Below are 24364 nucleotides of genomic sequence, written 5' to 3' on the forward strand. Positions count from 1 at the left end.
GGACAGCTGGTAATTCAACCACGAGTTAAATAAAGAGGAATACAGGAAAAAAATGTAATGGGCTGCTGATTGAGGGACTTGAAGGCTGCACACACAATTAATGAAACAATGAAATAACTCCAGTTAAATACAAAACAAAATCAATACAAATGTTAAATGGACTGCATTCGTACAGTGCTTTTATCAAAAGTGGTATACAATTCTTTCCATTAACACGCTCACTGGTAAGTTACCATAATAGTCCCTGTTGGACTGGATGACATTTGAAGAGTAAATCTGTGGAATTCCACATTACTTAAAAACGGAAATATGCATGCAACATGAACAAAACGCATTCGATGGAAAAGATGACAGAGGAAGGCAGAGAATAAAAGAAGCAGTATAGTATTTTGTAAATGTAGTATGTGAAAAGTACTAACATTGTAGTTTCCCGCCTGCTCTCCTCCCATCATGCCTTTTTGTCAATGACGAGAGGAGACAGTAATCTAGGAAGATGACATTCCTCTCATACCTCTCTCTCTCTCACACTCACACACACGTGTCTTACATATTTGACAACACACACAAACTCAGTAACTTCACAAACAAAAAGGTTGACCACTCTAATGATAGGATGGTACATCTCGTGTTTATCCACTGCATGAAATAATGTATTAGTTGAAGATAAAAACCTTCTGAAAAATTTCGCCACCGAGAAATAGTCAACATAAATGCATAAATGCATTGAAAGTGCATCATATCATACTTTTCACTACTTCATTTTGTCCTTTCGTCTTCTCTTTACAGTCATTGTTATTGTAGATGCCTTAATGTGACATAATGGAGACAAACAGAAAGGTTATCAAGACTTCAGATGACATTAAAATGGAAATGTGTTTGCAGTGCGGATACAAACATCTGATTACATTCAGAGATGCATGCATGCACACAGAGTCCCTATCAAGTCCCTGATCAAAGGAAGCTATACAGATAAAAGGGGCTTTAATCCAGTCCTCAAGGCAGCAGGATTGTGGGACTATACAATAATACCTGTAGGTTACATAAAGGCCTGTTACATGGTAGTAAAATACACATGTGAATCCATACAGACACGTCTCATCTCTGACTTTAAATTGTTCTCGGTTTCTTCCTCTCACACACTCTCTATCTGCACTCTGCCAGTATTCCAGGGTGTAACAGAAGTGTCAACAGTAGAAGTAGTAAAATTTGTTATTTGCAGTGGAGGTCCACCCTTTCCTAAAATGCAAATCAACAAATACTGAATCATTTCCAGTCCCCTCAGTTAGAACATCATAACCAGCAACTGACTGATGACGGATGCCCTTAGGTGACCGAGCCTGTTGCTCATCACCAAGCATCCTCACAGTTTCATTTTTACATGTAAGCTTATAAATTGTTGACTTTCAGTTTGGTAAAAAGGTAAGAAAAGACACGTATCACTGTAAGCTAGACAACACTCCTCTTCATGGGAACTTGGAGACATTACAGGGAATACTCTTGGAAACACGTTTCAACTGAAACTGAAAGACGTTACAGCTAATTAGCGGATCATCTAATGATCTCAAACTGTATCTAAGGAAGAAGTATGGTAGCTGGTTTTGTACTGACACTATTCTGTCATCAACTCCATCTGCACCTCTGCTATTTTATGTACACAACACTTGTATTGAAGCTTCAAAGTTGGTTCTTTGCATTTTTTAAGCTATACACAACACACAGAGAAAAGTGTCAGATTTTCTGGTTGTTGGGACAATCCAAACATTCCTGTTACTCCACTGCTGCCAACACTCAGTGACCAGACATCCCTATTAAACGAGAAGTACTGGTTCCAATTTAAATCTGAGCTGCAGGTTGGATGAGACTGAACACACCGAATCAGAGCTGATGAAGCGGTGAAGACTTAGCTAATGCTGTCTCTGTCCATTATCTCGGCTGGGAGACTGAGTGAGTGTGTGTGTGTGTGTGTTTGTGTGCCTCAGGGTCAGAGTAGTTTCCTGTCCATCTTCAGGTTTAATGGATATGGACGGGACATAAGATCCCTTTACACTTCAGTTAATCGCTCGGTCACTGTGTGAGTGAGTGAGGAAGTGCTTCTGTTGTGTGTGTGCGTCAGGCAAAACATGCAATATCAACAACAACAACAACAACAACAAATGGGGCCCCCCCTTCCATATCAAAGACACTGAATGCAGCACTGAGTGTTTAGAGTCCTGGACCAAAATATATGGTTTGTAATTGTTTGTATAGTCCTTATACATGCAGATGCATGTTGTAATACACACAGCATAGAAACTGGTCTAACCAGCAGAACTTCAATGCTAAAACAATGATGTAACCTGAGAGTGGCTACTCTCCCAGCACAAGAGGAACCTTGAGTGATACAAGTGATGGGGAGAAATGATAAATCTGTAAAGTATGTGCTACGTTTTACATATTAATGGCCTTATTGAGGAATTTTATTGGATTGTATTGGCTTTACTAGTAGTGCATGATTGCTAGATTACATGTCACAAAAATGTAATCATTTTCATATAGAGTCAGGTACAACCTTTATAAGTTGTCGCTGCCTCGTGAAATGAACTCAATGACTGTTCCAAAAACAATGTATATGAATGTTTTGCAAATCGGTCTCCAGTGTTGAAGTCAGACCCTTTCCAACAACAAATGACCAATTCTATTGCTTATCTGGAGAGGAAAGTCATTCAGCTGCCTCCAAGAGGTTGCTCATTAGGAAAGCATGACAGACAAACAGGCAATGCTGTGATTTCTCTGCAGAGAATAGTCTGACTGAAAAGCACTTGTTACTTATTTACTAAACTGCGATGGACCTCTTCCATTAAAACAAACACACCATACCCTGCACTCAAATGAAGCCGACATTCCCAGTCTGAAAAGACGGGACCTGAGCCTAAAACTTCCACAAGGTTTTGCACCGTCCCAATTTAACATTTTTTTCTTTGTTAAAACATAGCACTTCTAAAAGCCTCTGTTGTTATAATCAAGTCAGACAACTACGTCACAACGGATAGTCTGGACCTGGTTTGACTCTTGCTCTCCGCTTGGCTGAAGAACTGTACTTGATAGTATGTTGTTTCCTAACTTTTACAGTCTAAAGTCATGTCATCAGATTTCTGAATGTAACCTGGTGCCAAACAAGCACAGACACGGTTATGAATCAGCTCTGAAACACAGTAGAAACAACAGTGGCTGTCTGTTTGTAGCCACAGATGGTGATTGGGAAATGATAATGACAGTCAGTGTAAGTCCTTTGATGCTGGTCAAAGGCTCTGTCATAACCTGCCACACACACACACACACGCCCTGTGCAGCGGCTGACTGAATTGCAGGAAAATCAATTGCTCAATGTAACATCTGATTCTCTATAGAGACAAAAAAAAGAAACCGTCCTCTCTCACTTTCCGTCTCTCTCTCTCTATAAAAATAGAAACATTGAAAGAACCGGAATGTCTCTCGGTCCGTTAGTTTCTTGGTTTGTCTACCACTTTTTCATTCAGTCACTGTCTCACACACACACACACACACACACACACACACACACACACACACACACACACACACACACACACACACACACACACACACACACACACACACACACACACACCACTCTCAGCTGAATTGTGTGGAGAGCCGCTAGCAGCCATTAGAAACATGTTCCCTGCTTCAAACCTTGTGCACACACACACACACACACACATAAAACTTCTTAACTTCCACTTAAGCATGCAACACAAACACACCGACGGCGTACACACATGCCAACACACACAAACACACACACTCATATACACCTGCTTTCACACCGAGCGTCACACACAAACACACACTGTCTCAAGATCTCGTCCCACCTGTGCCAATGTAGCAGCAGCAGCAGCAGCGGGCGAGGATCCATCCACAGCAACGCCGGCCTCGCTTCATCCTCGCTCACACACACATCCTACACTCACACACCTCTCTTTCTTCTCATGCACACATTCACAGACACACCTCTCTCTCTCTCTCTCTCTCTCTCTCTCGAGCTGTCTGACCGGCCGGCCAACTTGTTAACCGACTGGGAGAGCACACCAAGAGCTTCAAGTCTACACTGCTGAGATTCACCACAGAGAGAGAGAGAGAGAGAGAGACAGCAAATGAGGTAGGAGGAGATGGAGGAGGAGCCTACACACACACACCCACACACACACACACACACTTGTCTTTCTTTCTCAGACATAGTTGTTGAGTTTCTCTCTCTCCCTCCCTCCCTCCCTCCCTCCCTCTCGTACACACTTCAGTTCTCTGGAACAGAAGTCACTGTTAATTATTGTGCAGGGCTACTTTCCCGTTGTGGAGAGCCGGGACTCGGGTTCCAACACAGTGTGTGGTTTAGTGTGTGTGTCAGAGAAACAAGTCACAGTGGGGGAATGTGTGTCTTAAGCCCTTTTCAGAAATCGACTTTGTAACATTGCTGGCTTCATATTACAACATAATGTTACATAAATGTGCTGTAATGGCTCTATTCAAATATGGCAGGACCACAGCTGATAGAGCTGCAATGCTCTCACAACATTTGGGGAGAAAACAATGACACTGCTGAGGAACAGCTGTGAGCAGGACGGTAACGTTACATAAATGGATTTTGAACTTGTTTAGCAATTGAATTACTTACTAATTTTTTTTTTTTTAAGGTGGCTATAATCAGTATTTTTATATTAATAGATCACACGACTACTTGAATGTGAAAGGGGTCATTCGTACTGACAAACTCACAGATAATTATCACCTGAATTTGCAGTTCCCTTTATGCTCCTATAAACGCAACCTGCCCAGCATCTAACGGCAGACAGGCAAAGTTAGCTACGAGCAGGTGAACACAGCGAAGAATTCAGCAGCTAAAGAGACAGATTTCCCTCAGGAGCTGATGGAGACCAAAACAGCGAGTGTGAATATTGGACTCAAAGTACTTTCACCTGGTGGACACAACACAACTCCAGATTAATGCTAACGCTGCTCTTTGTCAATATCAATATCTTAAAAGTTGTGCTCACAGTGGCATTTTTCAGAAAAGGTCAAGGTGCTGGCCCGGTAATCAGGAGCAATTTGGGGTTCAGTGTCTTGCTCAAGGACACTTCGACATGTGGACAGGAGGAGCCGAGATCTGACCACCAACCCTGCCAATAATGGACGACCAGCTCTATCTACTCCACCACAGAATGCCCAGTACAACCCCAGTCTGTAAATGACAAGAGATGAGGTTGTGACTCATTTAGTTCCTATTTGCTCACATGCCGTATGTAAAGCTTTTTACTGGAATCATACTGCACGTCGTTTGCATGAAAAATGTATGATGATGGTCTGATGATTATGGATTTCTATTTACAGAAATCAGAATCAGAAATACTTGATTGATCTGCGGGGGGGGGGATTATACAAAAACCAGAGCGACTGTAACAGGCTGCATGCATGGTCGGCGCATGCGCACTTGAGGGACGACTGTGTTTTCCCTCTTCTGCCCTGCTCCATGAGGACAAAATGAATGAAAACACTACTTTAAAACTGAACGACATGAGATGAATCTCCTCGACTTTACACTGGTTCACTATTTGCATACTGTTATAGTTTATGAATTCTTTGTGCATAAGAGGTGAGAAACATTTAATATCGCTCTCTGTATGTAACCTTGTGAGGCTGCCCTTTACGTTATTGTCACAGCATTAAATTCAGGACAGTCTTTATAAGCATTTAGTGTTATAGAATTATGAGCTCTTCCTGAAAACTCACTGTAAATGTAGCATGATGTTCATCAAACACTTGTTTTGGAAAAGCTCATTTCTGCTTGAAAAATAAAATGTCATCTATGGACATTTTACCGCATTAGCCCATTGCAGTCTTACTGAAGAGCAATGTTTACGTCTTTACCTCATGTTTATGACATGGCACATGTCTCTCAATGTCAACTGTTCAATCAGGCCAATGCTCAGCATTTGAAGGAGCAATAGAGTGTAAATGCTCCCCTGTGTGTGTGTGTGTGTGTGTGTGTGTGTGTACCTTGGTGATCACTGCGACAGCAGGTAAGACACACATGCACTTAGCCTAGATAAAGTGCTTCCAGCAGCCCTGTTTCCCTGCAGTGTCCCATTTTAAAACAGTGTACCTCTACTGATGTTCTACAGCAAGAAAAACAGCAAATATTTAACTATGTACTGCAGCTATGACTACTCACTACTGCAGTTAGTTACAAGGCCAGTCACAGTGCCTGTTGATAATTCCCAGGGTCTTTTTATGACAATTACAATCAACTTAGCTTAATCCTTATACTACAATATAACTGTTAGTCAAATAAACTATCATGACTACAATGATGAAAGTCCTGATAAGAGTTACAGCTCTAAGTTTGTTCTGTTTCAGTGACTTCAGAGCACCATCGTGACTGATTTTTAGTTCAGTTAACTTTAGAGCTTCAGTGTCTTCACAGTCTTTCAGGGAGGACAAGGAGACCCACTTTACAGAGCAGTCACAAGACCCAAGACACACACACACACACACACACACACACACACACACACACACACACACACACACACACACACACACACACAGGGCAGACAGAGGGGAGAGGCTGAAGCTTGAAAGAAGTCAGCAGAAGTTTATATCCAGCCAACTTAATTAGCAATGGCTCTTTAGGGTTAATTAACAGTTTGACTCGTTCATTAAGAAATAGTTACACTTAATTAAATTCCCATCAGCCTCTAGTCACTTCAACTGTTGAGTAAGCAGAAGCAGGTTGTGCCTAATTCTACATTTACACCATCAAACTATTTTAAGCCAGAGGCATTCACGTGTTATTGGGAAAGACTGTACAGGAACAAGAAGTGCAGCAGGAATGAGTCCTAAAACCCAGAACTCTTCTGGTTCCCTCGTCTCGATGTCAATGGGGTTTTTTGAATGGGTTTTTGGTTAGATGCCTGAAGTAAGGTCTGTGGTTAACACAAGCTTAAAAGATTTTAATGTTTTGTTCAACGACCTAAAATACGTCAGTAGATACCCCACTCATATATTTTGAAGGTTTGACGTGTTTTAAAAAAGGCGGTTGCTAACTAGTGACTAAATAAAACTACAGCGGTTGTCGCGGACATTAACGTCTTCATGCTGAACACGGAAAGTCATCTACTCACTTGTCCGCCTTTACAGCCTCGTTGTGTTTATACTCTATATCTATATTCTCTTACAAGTGAAGCTCAGTGGTGGTGACGTTGAAGCAATGCGACCGTGCTGTAGTTCGTTTATAGCCTAACATTAGCTTTTTACTTCTGGCGATTCCATTTACGCTTCAAAAATCAAGTGGTGTTCATTTGTGAAGATTATCCACAGAGCTTATTTTCTGCAATAATCCAAAATCCAAAGGGAGGATAGCTTTTTGTCGAGGGAACCAGGGCGATGCTAACTTCCGGGTTGGCCTACAAAAATATGTCATCCCTGCAACATTCTATGGAAATTAGGTCTTTTTGTTTAGCGAAGTGTTACTTGTCTGTTTGCTAGACATAATGAAATGGGTCTTGGGGTGTCATGTTTGCTCAATGTGATACAGCTCTGCATGTCTTGCTACTGACGAGCAGCTGAATGTACGAGGCACAACAAAATATTAAACTGAATTGGTTAACAAATCTTCAAATGTTTGAGTGTGTTTTTATTCAGTAGGTTAATGTGAGCTGTTGAGCATTCCTGTAATAGTATATGAGGGCAGCCTGATTCTGGTCTGTGCACATGCTTGATAGTTTTTGCTCCAAATTACATCTGTCAGGTACCTGAGAAGCCAGCCTCTGGGAAAAGAAAGTACTTGTAAGGAAGTTCGCAGAAATGTCAATGAAATGACATGGTTTTACAAATCAATTTTATCAGAACAGAGGTAAATTAACAAAAAAAACATATTCATTATTTGTGTGTGTGGATATGTAAGTGCTTTATTAGCTCAAATACCTTACTTTTTGACACACTACAATCCTATTGCCATTGTTTCCTAATTTTTACAAAGGTCTCCTCAATATTGCCTAAATATCTAAATATATGGAACGTGTGTGTGTGTGTATTTCCATGTGTAGCGGCTGTGGTTGTCTGATTTGCATCCCTCCACAGAAAAACAAAACATCCTTTTCATCGGCAAGAACAGAAAACACACCCTGGCTGCGGCAGGCAAATCAGCTGATCTCGACTGTGCGTGTGACGACTGAAGAAGAATCCCCCCGCACACAAACCTCCTCCCTGATGTGTATAACCCTTAGCAAGACAAAAACTGTAAACTGGGTTGCAGGAAGACTGGTTATTATTAGAAAAGCAAACTGTGTGTGTGTGTGCATGTGTGTGTAGGTGGGAGGAAGTTTATGTTTGGTGTGTTCAAAGTTTGGTATTTAGAAAGTCCTGATAAGATGGGGGGGAATGACACGTGTGTGTGCATCTGTGTGTTTAGTGAACAGCTATCGCTGTTGCTTCCATCTGCACCATAACAAACATGACTGGATGCTGGATCCATAGCGCCCTCTGTAGGACAACACAGGAACACTCCAATCTGTGTGTGTGTGAGTGTGTGTGTGACATTGGGGGCAGCGAAGCCGTAACCACAGCAACCGTCCTCTGTCATTTCTTCTACGTCTGTCATGTTCTAGTTCTGTGTACTACGGTAACCATGGTGACCACGAAGAACAAGACTTTATTGACTTGTTCTGACCAGCTGGCATTTTATGCCAAAAACCAAACTCAGACTTTGTTAATAGTCGACAAAAAAGAAACACCCAGAGTCATATTGTACACAGACGCACACCGATACACCAGACAGTCTAAAGGTGTCTCTTGAAAGGCACAACACAAGCTACAGCATTTCACTTTCCAGTAACATTTCTACAACTCGATGGTGCAAAGAAGGAAACATCCTACTGTGGAAGCGTGTTACTGCAGACAGACACCTTCCATTAGATCCATCAGTTAGATGTATTTAATATTCTAGGAGCTCTGTCTAGTATGTCTGAGGAGGGCTTGGTAGATAGAACAGGACAGGTTTCATCTATATTGTAATGTGCACATCTCACCAATAGAGGTCAATGCAGATTGGATTACTTGAAGTGTGTCTGTCTGACTAAAGAGAAAGAACAATGAAGGCATTCTTTTATTTGAGTTCTTCCCTGCAGAGAGTGTCAACTGAACTCTAGGAAACACATCACAGCTGGACTTGGTCCCGACGGGCTTCCCTAACAACATACGGATTGAAATCCATCCAGTCAGGCCACTTTGTAGCATTTGAACTGGAAAGCCTTCAAACTGAAGTACAGCAGCTGTATATGTCACTTCCACTTCCACAAGTGGAGCCAATGAAGTGGCATCGACAAAAAGAGGTCGAGGCTGGACCTCTGAAGTGACGACATGGTTGTCACACACATCAACTACATTCATCTACAACGCACCATGAAGAACATGCTGATCCTGAGCCAGGATAGAAAGAGGAAAAATAGATGCCTTCTTTTTTCTATTTCATTTCTATTTTCTGTATTTTACTTCTCTAATCCTGATGGCGTCTCGTAGAGAACTTTGAAAACTTTCAATGAAAAGGTTATCATTATTACTGCAAACCAAGTCATAAGCTCAGACTCAGACAAAACAGCAGGCCAGTGTACTGAGTTAATTTGTCAGTTTGCTCTTCCTACCTTTCCCCGAGCTGAAGAAGCAGTCCATCTCCACGCTGGAGCGCGAGTGAGACACGCAGAGTGTGGAGCTGGGAACCAGTCCCTCCTGTGGTGGGCTACAGTTGGTGGTTCGAACCAGACACCATCCAGGCCGCTCACTTGGCCGCTCCAACAGCTCCACCGTTTGGCCTGAAGAGAGAAGGAGAGCAGCCACCTGTTTTACATTGTGGTGACTTCAAATAATCTAATTTTACAAGTTTTAAGATGCTTTCTGGGTAAAAATGTTTTGTATTGTAGTTTCAAAGGGGAATGTCTTTTCTTGTAATTTTAAATACTTAAAATATGCTAAAATCCTTTCAGGCCAACTTAACTAAAACTAAAACACATAAACCCAAACTAAACTGGGTCACTTCACTTAAATTTAGCAGGTATAAGTTTAACCTAAACTACTACAATCTTAGAATTCAACTACTGAAGCCAGATTATGAATGAACACAGCTGACAGGCAGATCCAGACTGAAATGTGTGAACAGGACAGAGGTTTCTCTCACCGGTGCTGACAGACATCTCCGTGCTGCATCCTGCTGTGAAGTCCTGAAGGACGACTGTCAACTCACAACCACCAGAGAGCTGCAAACAGAAAGCGAGATGGGACATTTGATTAGAGTTTTCAAGTCTATAAACATTAATACCACTTTACAAAGTGCTTTAAAACTACATACTGTGTTCTAACATTTAGACACACATCTAACAGGTAGACTTCTTAATCTGCTGTAAATCCACATGATGATAGAGGAAGAGAGACTTAATCCAGCCATGAGTCAGGACTGACATCAGTGTTTACACAACAAACAGAGTTTCCACACAAAAACTGATTAAGTGCATAACAAAATGTGTACTTGATGCTCATGTACCTGTGAACTCCACCGTGAGTGCTGAACAGGTTTTCTAGAGCCTAAAGGTGACAAAACAGTCAGCTAACTGAGTAAACTTTACTTTTTAGATATAAGCAGCTGCAGTTTGGTGTTTGCAGATTTAAATTCTGAGCAGGCTGGAGAAACAGGATGAACCAGCAGCATGTGGATATGTATTTCTGACTTCTCTTTGGTTTTGTGACACACACACACACACCAAACTGCACAGACAAAGAGCTGAATATAACGTGAATAAAAGCTGTGAGAAAGTGTACAAAATCCTTGATACTCAAACATTTCCACGTAATGTAAACCTAACTGCATTGATCAGTATTAGTCAATATAAAGCTTGATCCAATTCTGATGCTTTTTAACTGATAACCCAATGTGTTCTGCCAACACCCTGAAACAACTATGGGTTAAAAAAAAGCACACCAGCATTTTGCAGTATTTCCCTTTAAAAATAAGTATTCATGAATGAAAAAAGCAACAAGCAAAGTTCATCCCTAGCTAATATCTAAGAGTTTAACACTAACACTAAAACTCAGCTTATCTGCTTCATCAGGGCTGTGTGGGAGTGGTTTGATCAGATTTGATTGGCAATAACAGAACAACCAACTGACATCAGATTCTGATTAAAATGTTGCTGAGCCCTGATTGGTGCACAGGCACACATTAAATCACATTTATCCAACTGAGCCCCGCCCACTTCAAACCAGTGAGAAGAGCTCAGAGAAAAAAAGGAAAACAGATCAAAATTTTGCAGAAAATAGTGTGTTCACACCATTATTCACCATTTCAGGGGCTTTAAACTGTTTAGTTCAAGCTGGAGATAAAGAGATCCTGTCCAAATTCACAACAATGCAGCTGTCTTACAGCTATCTAAATATATATAAATTCCCTTATAATTTAAATGTGGGTCTGTATGGAGAAAAATATAAATATGGGATCAGTCACTGCACTGCCAGAAAATCAGTATAAAAGGACTGGGACTGAGACTGACCCAGTAAGACGTTTTCATCACTCTTAGCTGAGAGTTAAATCACGTACTACTGATCATCATCATCGTCATCATCATCAAGCAGCAGCTGTAAATATTATCAGCTGGACAATTTTCAGAGTTAATGATTGACGGAAAGTGAAACAAACTGAATACATAATCCACAGTTTTAGTCATAAAGAGTTTACAGGACCACTGTAGACTGGACTGTCATGAGGGCTTAAAAAAAGTTATATAAAGAGTGAATTAACATTCACACACATGCACGCACACACACACACACACACACACAGGGACACTTGATAGTGATATAGTTGAAGTCATACTGCTGAGGTGTGTTGACCTTCACTCCCATTAAACTGAAACACCACATGAGCTAAACAGCTCACAATACATCAATAAATACACGCAATAAAACAATCAACAGCACATTCGGTATATACGGCACAAACTGAACACAAGAAGGCAACAGAACAAATCCAGCTGATTGAAATGAAAAGTTGCAGAGGAAATATGTGTTTTAAAAGAAAACCCCACAAAACAAACAAGCTCACTGATAAAGCTTCCTGTACTGACCTGACCTGGACACTTGTGTACTGTAGAAACACACTGTCAGCTGATGACTGGAGGGCTGTGTGTACCTTGTACCAACTACTGAAGACATATCAGCACCTGCATCACCTGCATCTGTCCCATGTTATTTTGTTATTGCTGATATTGCAGAGCTGGGACCTTTCTGACCTCTCGCTGACCTACAGACAGCAGTCACACCAGCAACACAATCAAACTGAGTTGGTGTTTTGTCTGAATCCCCCCCCCCTCACCATCTTCAGACAGACGTATCTAATGCAGATTATAACAAAAACAATTAGCAGATGTGAATATGAACATAGCAGATGTCAGAACTCATTTCAACAACCGCAATATTAATAAGTTACATCAGATAGATTAAGTCAGTCGTACTTGTTGCTATGCCACTGCAGCAGTGAATGAACACTAAAATTAAAAGGTAAATCAATGTATAATGACACAAAACTGGCTCCAAGTAATTTCCTTCTCCTCTGACTTCCGTCTCTTCCTCTATCTGCCTCGTCTGCTCTACTCTCATTACCTTGGAAAATGTCAGGTAGTGTATGTGTTAATGTGTGTGTGCATGTGTAAGCAGGCACTTTTTGCCAAGCTAAAGATCTCCTAGCAACAAGGACCCTTGTTTCTATAAAAAGGTGCAGGTGAGTTTATACCTGACAGATGGCCACGAACACACAGCGTCAAAAGGCCCTGCAGCAGGTGTTTTCACTTCTTTTTTTCTTCTTTTTTTTTTATATTTTATTGTGAGGCTTTTCTCAAGGCAATGAGACAAAAACAGTCAACAGGTAAACTCAAACATGTGCAAAAATAAATGAATAAATAAAGCAATAGTAAAAGGCTACCAGTTGTGCAGAGTGTTGAAGAGTGCTATGCGTTACATCTCAAACAAGAGCCTGAGAGCAGCCTCCAACTGGATGGTTCCTGACCAGAACCCAGTAAGTGAAGGGCAGAGCCAGAAAGTGAGTGTGCCCTCTGTCACTTGATACCTGTCGCACTGTGGTGAGACAGGTATTATGACGTCACCAAACTCCCTGTGCTAATAAGAATTGAATGAACTCTATTTGGTTATTTGCCGCTTGTTTCACAGTGGCGTGGACATGGAAACCTGCTCCAATTGAGTATAGGCTGCCCATGAGCAAAAGGTCTGACATTACATCTGGCAGCTGACATCAAACAGCAGCAGGTATTTGAGATGCTGTGGTCATTTTTAATCAACCACTACAAGTGAATTACGTTTTTATTGGTCTGTTTTGTTTACAATACTGTTTGTATATGTGGTATTTTGTTTAGTTACAGCGTGAGCAGCATGTGCTGTTTTGTGTGTCTAACTGAAATGGAGTGTAAACCACAGTGCAGATCAGATTTTGGTGTCCGGCCCTTTAGGCCACCTTCAGACCGTCCTGCCTGAAAAAAACAAGACTTTTATTCAAACGTGCTGAAAAGGTGAGAATGAAGAGGTACAAGGTCTTCAGCCGGCAGTGTGACAGAACCTACCAACAGCTATCCTATTTTCAGTACCACTCCAGTCTGACGGTGTTGTTTGTTTGTGTGTGTGAGGGAGTGTCTTGTGCTCTACTGCTTTCTGTCATATGACCCATTTCCGTGCACTGAAAACACAAACGCATGCATGCACCAGCTTGTGATGGTCATATGTTAGTGCAGAAGAAGCAGAACAAACACGCTTCACCTCCTTCTACAGCGGAACAAATGGACTTCCATGTCATTCATTGGATAGGTTATCATCCAATGAATGAAATGTTTAAGATTTTCTTTTCGTAGTGACGGAGGGTTCAGCTTGAATGTGCTGTGCAGTCAAACAGTGACCCCTATGAGCACTTTACAACTTTACTTTAAGTCCATTTTGCTGATAATATTTATGTACTATCACTTCTTCTCTTGTGTTCTTTCTGAGAGAGAGTTTTCAAAAGGCATCATCCCTTTAAAAACAAGCAAGGATGATCGAAAACGTGGTTTGACAAAGCAGATGAGAACTACATGCTTGATATGGGAAAACAATTAGACTAAAGAGAGAACAAGGACAGAGGGTTAGGTTATTGAGATTACAATTCATTTGAAAAAATCTGCTATATGACTTCTGTGTCTGCCTCACACACGCAAGCTTCTGAAAATGTTTTAGTGCTTTAGTAGCTGCCAAGGAGTGACAGTGCACGCTCATGTGGAATTTTTTTTTGATAGTCAGGGACCACCAACCCTGTCTCCATGGAATTACTCTCATATGCAACTAATTTGCAATACTTACATTCACTGGCAACATTTTGTTCCAGTGCAAGCAGTGCCATATTCTAATACTGCAGCGTCTGACTTCAACACTGGAGAACTGAGGTTCACGTTCTGTCTTGAACTTCAAGTCACATTTGACTTTTTCGATATTTAATGAAGACCAAGATCTTTCCTTAAACTTAACCAAGTGTTCTGAGTTGCCCATACTTGACCATAAAACACATTAATGATGCTTTACTGGTCAGAAGCGATTATTATTGGGAAAACCAATGAAAAACATGTGAACATTTCACAGATATGATAAAAAGGAACTTTTTGTGGAGATAATTAAGAAACAATCTGGGCAGCATCACATTTCCTTTAAACAATTAGATATAACATATAGAGCAGTATAGCATGTATATGCTGTTCCTAAAAACAGTTAATTTAGCTTATTGTCACAGCTAAAAATAAAAGAACTAGCAGCCTTTAAGATGTTAAACAGTGTCTGTAACTATCGTTTTCATTCTAACAATGATATTCTGCAGATGTGTGAAAAGTATGATTATAAAAACACGACAGGCCGACTACATTTTGTTCTGTACTATGAACTCATATATCACTACAGATGTATTTCAAAATAGATTTATCTAATACAAGAGATACTTCTGCAATACATAAAGGTGTTTTTGTGTGTGAGTGTATGTTAAGTAGCCGGCAGATATATGAATTTCAGGGAGAAAAAATAAAGTGGTTCGAACAACAGACTGAATACAGTGTCTTCCTGGAGTGGAATCCATGGAAAAATCTCTCATGTCCCAAATCGGAATAGTGAACTCCAAATCCACCTATTTCAGGGAAGGTCTTCCCGGTGTGTATAGCTGTTCTGGTAATACCTCCTCAAAATACATCCCTACTCTAAATACTTTCTTTTTCCATTTGCTCGATCCACAGTAAGTGACAGTGAATATGTCATTGTAGAACTGGAGCTCTTGCTCAATGTTGTCTTCACTGTCAACAAATCATGGAAATACAAAGTAGTCTAAGCAGAGCAGTCGCAGCATTACGTTGCCTTCCATATGTTTACAGAGACGGTACAGACACCCACAGTGTGTGTGCAGCAACACTAATGCACAAGCATGACTGTACACATGAAGACGCTCATTGTGTGACAGTTTTAACAGTGATTTATTCTGATGTTAGGCTCTGATGCCGCAGTGCAGGTTGTAATAATACGTTTAACAGGGCTGTCACTTGTGATTCAAAATTCAAACATTGGTTTGAATGTGGGGGGAAAGTTTATATATTAATATACTACTACCATCAGTAAACTAAGCTGATGTTTGCTATGAAAATGGAGGACACTAGCGAACAAAGCCGTCCTGAGCGGACAATCGGACACCAAAGCATCTGAGAAATACATGCGGATGTATTTACACTGTAGATGGCCAAGTGACTAACAAAGATGAGGCTGTTTGTAGACTTTGTATAAAGCAGTCTAAAATAACAAAACCAGGGTTCAGCTGTAATACAATATGTCTGAGCCACAAACTGCCCGGATGAAAAAAACGGCCCTGGAACCAGTGTGACCAATTAGACTGTATGCTGCTCTACAACACAACAGAAGATATAATGGAAAAAACTAAGAAACTGCACACACAGCTACAGACAGTTTATAAACCACTCAAACCAAACATTTAATTCAAAAACAGCAACACTGACTCGTTCCAGCGCAAACAACTCAATCACAGGCCCACTGTGCAGGCTTTAAAGCATGAGGTGCACTGCTCTGCTGTTACTATGTACTCCAATGGCAACCAAGACTCAGGGCAAAACATAATATAACATAAGAGAAACATCCATACAAACTTCTTAAACAGCTACTTATTTATTCTCAATATATATGGGATGATGAGATGCTGGATGTGTAAATAGGCAACATGTTAATAAGTCGATAAACCAGTAATTCTGCCTTCTGGAAGCCAAATCTCTCTTATTGCAGTACAGTCAATAACAAAAACACCCCTCAATTCACGTACTCCGTTGAAGTGCATGCACTTTGGCTGAAATTCTAAACTCAGCATACTGTAACATTAACTCCAACAGTTGGATTTTCTCAAAATGATAATGTGCAGGTCGAATAAACAAACAAAACCAAAGGCATCAACAAAATTCAGAAATATCAGGCCATTTATACATTTCCAAAATGCTACAGTTTTGCATTTGCATTGCACTCATGCAAAAGTGAAATAACACAGTGAGTCCATGAGCGTGTTTACACTGTTTATCCAGTCTGAATGCTCTGTAATCTGAATCCGACTGCGTTAGATTTAACTGTCTGGACGCTCACTTTTCATTTATCCTGTCTCTCCCTGTGGCAGCTAATGGCCTGTTTCCTGTCTGTCTGGCACATACACACCCTGTTTAACCATTAACTTCACACACACACACACTCCCGCCCTCCTGCAGTCCAGCTTTACAACATGCTAAATGAAAGTCAACTGCACGTATGATCTGGATTAGCATCTGAATCAGTGATCAAACCTCAACAGTAACCGACGACTAAACATCAAAACACTTTCTCAAATGAAGAAGCAATTCAAGCCCTTGAAACTCTTAACAGCTGCAGCATTGCTCTTCTTACAATCTTCAGTTAAACTATAAGTCAACATCAAAGGACAAGATGAAGAGCTGTCTTTTCTCTCAGCAGTTCCATTCATGGGGAAAATCAAGTCAAAACAGTGGATTATGTGCAGAGTGAATTAAAAATAAGAGTTTGGAAGGAGTGACGTATGTCCGTGTGTGCTCAAATACTGTATTTCAACATGTAGTACACCAGGATCAGTTCTATTAATAATATGAGTAGTACACTTAGGTACACAAAGGTAGAAGTGGCTAATTCCAAGAACCTTGTTTAATGTGAACAAGTAGCTTTTTCCTTTAACACTACAGCAACTCAAATAATGACACATGTAATGTTTCTACCAGCATCTAAAAAGGATGTTGGTGGAAAAACACAGAAGCATGGCAAACACAAAATCACAGCCAGAAATGTTTGCATTTGTCAAAAAAAAAAATACACATTTTGGGTCATTTACCTTTTATTTCACTATATTCTTATTGCAGCAATTTTACTTCTATGACAGCAAAATTCAGCAGAGTACTTGAGTTAAACATGACAGTGCTACTTTCAGACACACTGTGTAATAGTAAAGCAGCATATTTGTCCTTACAGAAAGTAGTGAATGAAAACAGTGTTTAATGTAAAGTGCTAACTAGTATAATCTTAGCTGCCAGTAGCGTGGGTAAGCAGCTAGTTTGTACTCACTCTGCTGCTCTCTTTGAACAGTTTAAAGCTCATCCACTTTGGCATGTCGATCTCTCCTCGTCTGTCTCCCTCTCTCTCTGTCGCTCTCTCCGTCTTTGACAACTCCCTCGTTTGCCACACACACAAACACGCCCTCACACTGTCTCTCCCTTGCACTCTCTCCCTCTCCCTCTCTGAACAAACAGCCATAGCTTTGTGTTTGAGGGGAACAACACTATGCTTGGTGTGTGTGTGTGTGTGTGTCAGTGTATTCATATTTCTCCCACTCCAAGGAAGCTACTGGGGCACTAAAACACTTTTAACTACCGAGACTCCTTGTGTGTGTGTGTGTGTGTGTGTGTGTATGTGTATATGTGTGACACAAAAGTCATATGACCAGCAGATGGCTACTGTACGGCTTCAGTCTAAACCAGACACTGAATGCATTTGATTCATGAGAACATACACGTGTAAGCAATTGCTAGCCAGTGTAACAGTGTTGTAGCTACTGGAACACCAACAAGAAAGTCAAATACATCTTCATCTCAAAATGACACACTACACTGGGAAACCTTTAAAAAGCACTACAATACATAATATTAGTTATTCAAAGAAGTAGTAGAATGAACAGAAATGTTACAGCCACATGTAGTCAATTCATTACATACTGTACTGGCACAAACGCAATCAGATTGCCAACTTTAGCTAAAGAGATTGGTCAGGGAGATTCCCTGTTGATGTGGCCTGCGTCCAACTGCAGAACTACTTTTAGACGCTTTCATGTGACAGCAATGCCAAATATGTCACATGTGCAGTTTAATAGAAATTAAGTTCTCCTTGACTATTAAAAAATGTCAACTTGTAAACCACAGGAACATTTTTTGCTATGAATTCTAAATAGTGGTCTGGCTGCTACTAATTGTTTTAAAGGGTCAGTTCACAAGAAGGCAGGTTTTCTCATGTAAAACACCTATTGTTTCTTGCCGTGCAGATAGTTCCGTTTAATTTGCAGACGTTTGAGATATCCATACAATGGCGATACTGAAAAGTTCTATCCAAATAAGACTTAAGAGTCTAAAGCCATGCTAGCAGCTCTGTGAGGCTATATTTATGCACAGCAGTGCTTTGAGCTACATGCCAACATGCTCACAATGACAATGCTAACATGCTGATATTTAGGATTCATCCTGAGGGGGACGTGAATTGTGTACCACATTTCATGGAAGTCAATCCAAAAGTTGTCGAGACATTTCATTCAAAACAACAAATGCCAACCTCATGGTGGTTTGTGTTCATCAAACACAGGGATAAAATAGGTTCAGTTGCTGGTGAGCCCCTTTCCAACCACTTATGCATATTCACTCCTACAGTAGTGGAGCGGTAGTAAGTTTTATTGGTCTTGGCTCACAGAAAAACACAAATGTTTTACTCCAACTGAAGGCGGAGGCTAAAAAAAATGTTTGTCCTCTGACCTACAGGGCTGTGGCAGAGCCACAAGGGCTGCCAAGTTGTCAACCGCTGGAACGATGCTTTAAATAACATAAAGACCACAGACTGAACCACAGCTGACTCATTACACCAAAAAAACACGTCACAGAAAAGACATATTCCATACAACGTCACAGAACTGACATATTTAACAAGATGTTGCAGGACTGGCTAAAACCCAGTATTTCAACTAAACCTAACAGAGCTGACATATATGTGCTGAATCACAGCATCTATACAAGCATACAACAGTCCCTAAGCATATGAACAGCAGCACAACAGGTCTTACCTTAATGACAAAAGGAAAGTTTGTCTGTGACTTCTAAAATGACCATATGACTATTTCATGTCTATGTTTTCTGATCTGCCATCTTTAAAGGTTAAGGTCTGGTTCAGTTAAGGAAACTGAAACGACTTGGCTGAGGTTAGGAAAAGGTTGCCGTCATGGATAAAAGAAAACAACATTGACTTTTGGTAGGAAAAGCCCCCAAACCATGGTCTCCAATGTCAAAGTCACAACGTATGTGTGCCAAACCATTCACCTGTTGTTTCTCTGGTTAGAACACCAGTATTTGTTGTTTTAGCTCCGTAAACCAGCACACTGGATTTGAATTAAAACCATGACTATGAGGCTAAAGTTCTGACTTTCAGATTTAATTTAATTTAATTTAATTTAATTTAATTTACATCAATGTTGAGTGAACATTGTAATTATAATTTCTACAATTAATGTACTAGAGTACAGCGCTAAAAAAAAAATAAAAGCTAGTGATTGCCACAGGCTGCAAGATAAAACGGTCTTATGATTACTTCAGGAAGAGGATCAATCATCTGCTGGAAGTTCTGCTAAATGTCAACCTGTTTCTCAAACAGTAACAGAGATGGTTTGAACTAACAAACACATTACACCTTAGTATGTCTGCACTGGTCTATATTAGCATGGTAACAAGATTGTATTTGTCTGTTGAGCAGTGAAGAGAGATGTAGAGGAAGAACAGCCGAAGGCGACAGAGAAGGCAAACAGGGAAAAAAAATAGAAAAATGGGGTGGGGGAGGAGGCATTCGTCATATAAAACTTCTCCAAAAACCACCAGAAACAGTAGCTTTGCACCCCGTCTACACACACACACACACACACACACACACACACACACACACACACACACACACACACACACACACACACACACACACACACACACACACACACACACACACACACACACACACACACACACACACACACAAACATACATACTCTAGACCCAGACAGCCAGTGGAACATCTTACTATGCCAATGCTGGGCTGTTATTATTATAGTATATGGGAGAGAGCAGGAGAGGGGGGGAGGGAGACAGAAAAAGTGAGGGGTTGCAAAAGGAGCAACTAATTGTGGACGTGTGCATCGAGAAAGGGTAATTCAGAGAAATTAAAACCCAGAAAATAGAGCAAGAAGTATATAAACAGGGGAAGAGGAGAGTGACAGACAAGACAACAGGACGAGTCAAGATGGAGAAAGGTACCAAGGCGTTTACAGGAAAAGGGAGAGGTGAGGGGAGCCATATACTAGCTCCAAAAAGGGGAGCACCACCGCCCTCCACATACAAGATTACAAGTACTGCCACACTTCACTGCATTATCCTCCTGGGGAACTGCTGTCTCTCAAGCCAGATGAGTCTCCAATGCCACCACAGCTATCCACTACAAAAAGATAAATTAATTTAGGCAAAGTAAATTAGTACCCTGCATAAACGGGATGGAAAAGGAAGACAGCAAATCTATCAAAAAGGATTTTTTTTGTCTTTGTTTCCCCAACGGCACCCCTTCACATCCACTCTTAAAGAGAACCTGTTTGATTGCTTTATGCAATTCACAGCACTGTCCTGTATGTTGCCAGGCTCTTATTTTGTTGTTGCATTACAAAGAGCCTAATTAAAAACAGTAAAAAGAGGTTACAGTAAATACGGCATCCAAGAAATACATGCACAGCTCACAGTTACAGCCGTGATCTGCTGTGTCAGCATATGAAATATGAAACGTTTCAATGTAGGAACTGTGTTTTTTTTTCTTTGCTGTTTTCAGAAAAACAGAAGAGGAGGATCAAAAAATAGCTAGCTAGAGTTTCCTAAATCCTAGAAACAATAAACTGGACCAGAGCAACAACACACCCACAGTCAAAAAAGGCTGGAAAAATTCATTATGTTGTTTTCATTGGGACAGGAAGAGGTGGGCAGACAAATACAGACATGCAATATAAAATCGCATACAGTATGCAGAGTTATGGTACAGTAGATCTGTGTGTGCATAGTCATAACTTTGTTTATGTATGCATGTGCTGTATACACACGTATTATATACCAATACAGACGAAAAGACAGAAAATGAGAAAGGAAAGTGAAAGAGTTATATTGATACAGACAATGCTAGAATAAAACACTGAAGAAGAGCAAAGCATTAGAGATACTACAACAAACACACACAAGCTGCACTGCTAAAGCCCTTCTGATTGAATGAGGAAGAGTGTGAGTGTGTGTGTGTGTGTGCGCGTGCATGCCTATGTGCATGGTGCTGACATTTGGAAGCAGGGTAGTGTGTAGGCGTGGGGTTACACGGTGAAAAGGCCACACTGTGTAACACTACAGTGGGAGGCCATGACGGACATCTGTGTGGGGTTGTGTGTGGGTGGATGTGTGTGTGTGTGTGTGTGCGTGAGTGTGTCTGTGTGTGCATGTGCATAGCAGTGAAAAGGGAGGTACTGTAACATTGGAGAACACCCAGTACAAAGCAAAACAACTAATAAAATTGTGGAATCAACCACAATTAAAACAACTGCTACACCAAACTCCATTCAAAATCTGCCCTACGAAACTTGACTGAAGACCTTTAAGCAAAGCACTTGGAGTCATTCTGTAATTCATTATACATCCAATTACCTAATTCAATGAAATGTTACCACCACCATAATTGGTTTGCTTGTTGCTCCTTTGCCTTCTTCCGAAAACATATACTGTACTGGAGCAGCAAGTACTATAGCAGTGCCAGGTACTTTTTAAACACAGGACGAGTGCCATGACAGACAAAGGCTGGGAAACCCTGCTCTAAAGTTTCATAATTGGACCTTTGAACACTTTATTACACGACTGAACTGGGGAGAGGACACAAGGCATGAGGATCAGGCAGAGTGGACATGTGCGTACTTTAAATTAAATTATTTTTAAACAATTTTTTTTACCTCTTACTATACAAAACAAAGAGAGGACAGGCCTTCTGTGTTCCCTCTTATTATTTGTGCACTTGATTTCTATTTGAGTGTCAAAATAAAAGTTTAAAGATGGACTTACTTGGATGTGAGAGGCTGGTTGATAGGAGGCATCAGCACAGATGCCTGTACACAACCTGAAGAGGTTTTTCATCACTGACTGCTTCTCCGTTCATTCTCTGGTGACATTGCTGGCTACTTCTCATACACACACATCAACTATACACGTGCCTCCACGCTCAACACACATATAACCATAACCTTAACGATAAGCATAACACACTCACAAACACACAATTATGGTGCTGCATGTATGTCACAGAGTTGGGTCTACGTAGTTTAACACACATGGACACAAATGTGCACAAACACTTTCTTTCTGCAACTGGCACACGCACAGCCCCTGCTTCTACCCATTGTAGCTGCATGGGAGACCCTGTAGCGCTGAGACAGCTGTGGGTCATCAGCTCGTCTCGGGCCACAGAGCAAGTCTCAATCAGCTGCCTTCGACTCCTTTTCCGTCCTTCGACACATAACAGGTAAACAGCAGCTCTGTGTGTGTGTGTGTGTTTCCTACCTTGTCACTGTCTACAGTGTTCTGAGACGTCCTAGAGGCGATGGAGATGGTATCCGGCTGGCTGCTGCCGTCTCCCTGACTGTCTCCATCTTCACCTCCCTCCCTAAACACACATCACACATCACAATGAATATCTTCGTTTGAATCAAACACAGAATGTAATGGTAATAATAGATGTGACAATATTACCACTTGGGGTCAACATTGTTTTAAATCTTAAAAAAATGGTTTCAATCTGCTGTGATGACACTTTTCACCACAGCGATAAGATTTCTGCCCGCAGTGCCACTGTTTACAATGATGACCTTGCTAGTTGTGGCAACAGTAGAGGTGGGAAAAAGTCCCAAATCTCCTTGTTGCATAAGCATCTGAGGAATGATCGCTATAACAATAGGTGTATTACTGGCTGTACGTTTCTGAATTTACAGAGGATTCACTCAATCAGTGAGGGTCAGTTGTTCTGCACCTCTGTAGAGCAGGTGCAAATAGCAAAGGTGTGTATGTAAAAAGGAGAGCTGGGTTTGGAAAGAGAAACTTATTGATTTATACAGATCAATTTGTTACAAAAATACACAAAATATTAGCCTCTCATAACAGTAGAAAAAGAGAGGATGGGACATGTGGTTTTGTGCCTATTGAGATATATTTTCTTTTGTGCAGGAATGATGTCATTCCATCTCTTCTCCTATGTCCTTGAAGTTAGTTTAATGACTCTCCTGTTGCATTAATAATATAAGCAGGGCACGCGTAGGTGATACAGGTGATGCTATACTGCTACTGCCTTTGTACATCATGTACATACAGTAAATCTGAATTCCCCCCCTTGCATAATTTTTCATTAACATACAAATTTCTTGATCCAAAGTCACATTTTCTAACAAGTGTAAATGGCGTGCGTGTGTGTGTGTGTTAGTCTTGTTTACCTCTTGGTGTTATTCCTGGGTTTAGTCAGTGCTGGTGTTTTAGGCAGATGAACAGGCTCCTTGAGCGGCCCTTTCAGGTGAGTCATCCTCTCCTGGATCACCTCCCTGATGTTTTTAATCCACTCCTGTTTAGCTTCCATACTGGACGCCTGGAGGAGAAACAACAGAATAACTATTAACGTAACACTTTATACTGGCGGCACACCAGTTTGTACGCATCTAATCAGAGGACGGAAAATGTTTTTCATTTAAATTAAAGTCTTCACTTACCTTTAGCACAGTTTTATTATCAGAGGAGGGGGTTCTTCCTGCCCACAGAGCAAACTTACACGAATCGCCCTCAATGTGCTCAGTCACTCCCAACTCTGACGTCTGCAGGACAGAAAGGAAGGACGAATATACATTTATCAAGACACA

General features: G+C 40.9%; 1 protein-coding gene across 1 annotated transcript in view; it reads right to left on the reverse strand.

Annotated features, from left to right (window-relative positions):
* The window catches only part of kalrna (kalirin RhoGEF kinase a), a 115801-nt gene that overhangs the window by 23865 nt on the left and 67572 nt on the right, over positions 1-24364 (reverse strand). Inside the window, exons 37-41 of the mRNA XM_070914871.1 lie at positions 24218-24319; positions 23948-24096; positions 23025-23127; positions 10223-10301; positions 9693-9860 (exon numbers count right to left, since the gene is read on the reverse strand). Coding sequence (XP_070770972.1) covers positions 9693-9860; positions 10223-10301; positions 23025-23127; positions 23948-24096; positions 24218-24319 — 601 coding nt within the window. The remainder of the gene's footprint in view (positions 1-9692; positions 9861-10222; positions 10302-23024; positions 23128-23947; positions 24097-24217; positions 24320-24364) is intronic.

The sequence above is a fragment of the Enoplosus armatus genome, chromosome 11 (assembly GCF_043641665.1).
Source record: "Enoplosus armatus isolate fEnoArm2 chromosome 11, fEnoArm2.hap1, whole genome shotgun sequence".
NCBI classification, from domain to species: Eukaryota; Metazoa; Chordata; class Actinopteri; order Centrarchiformes; family Enoplosidae; genus Enoplosus; species Enoplosus armatus.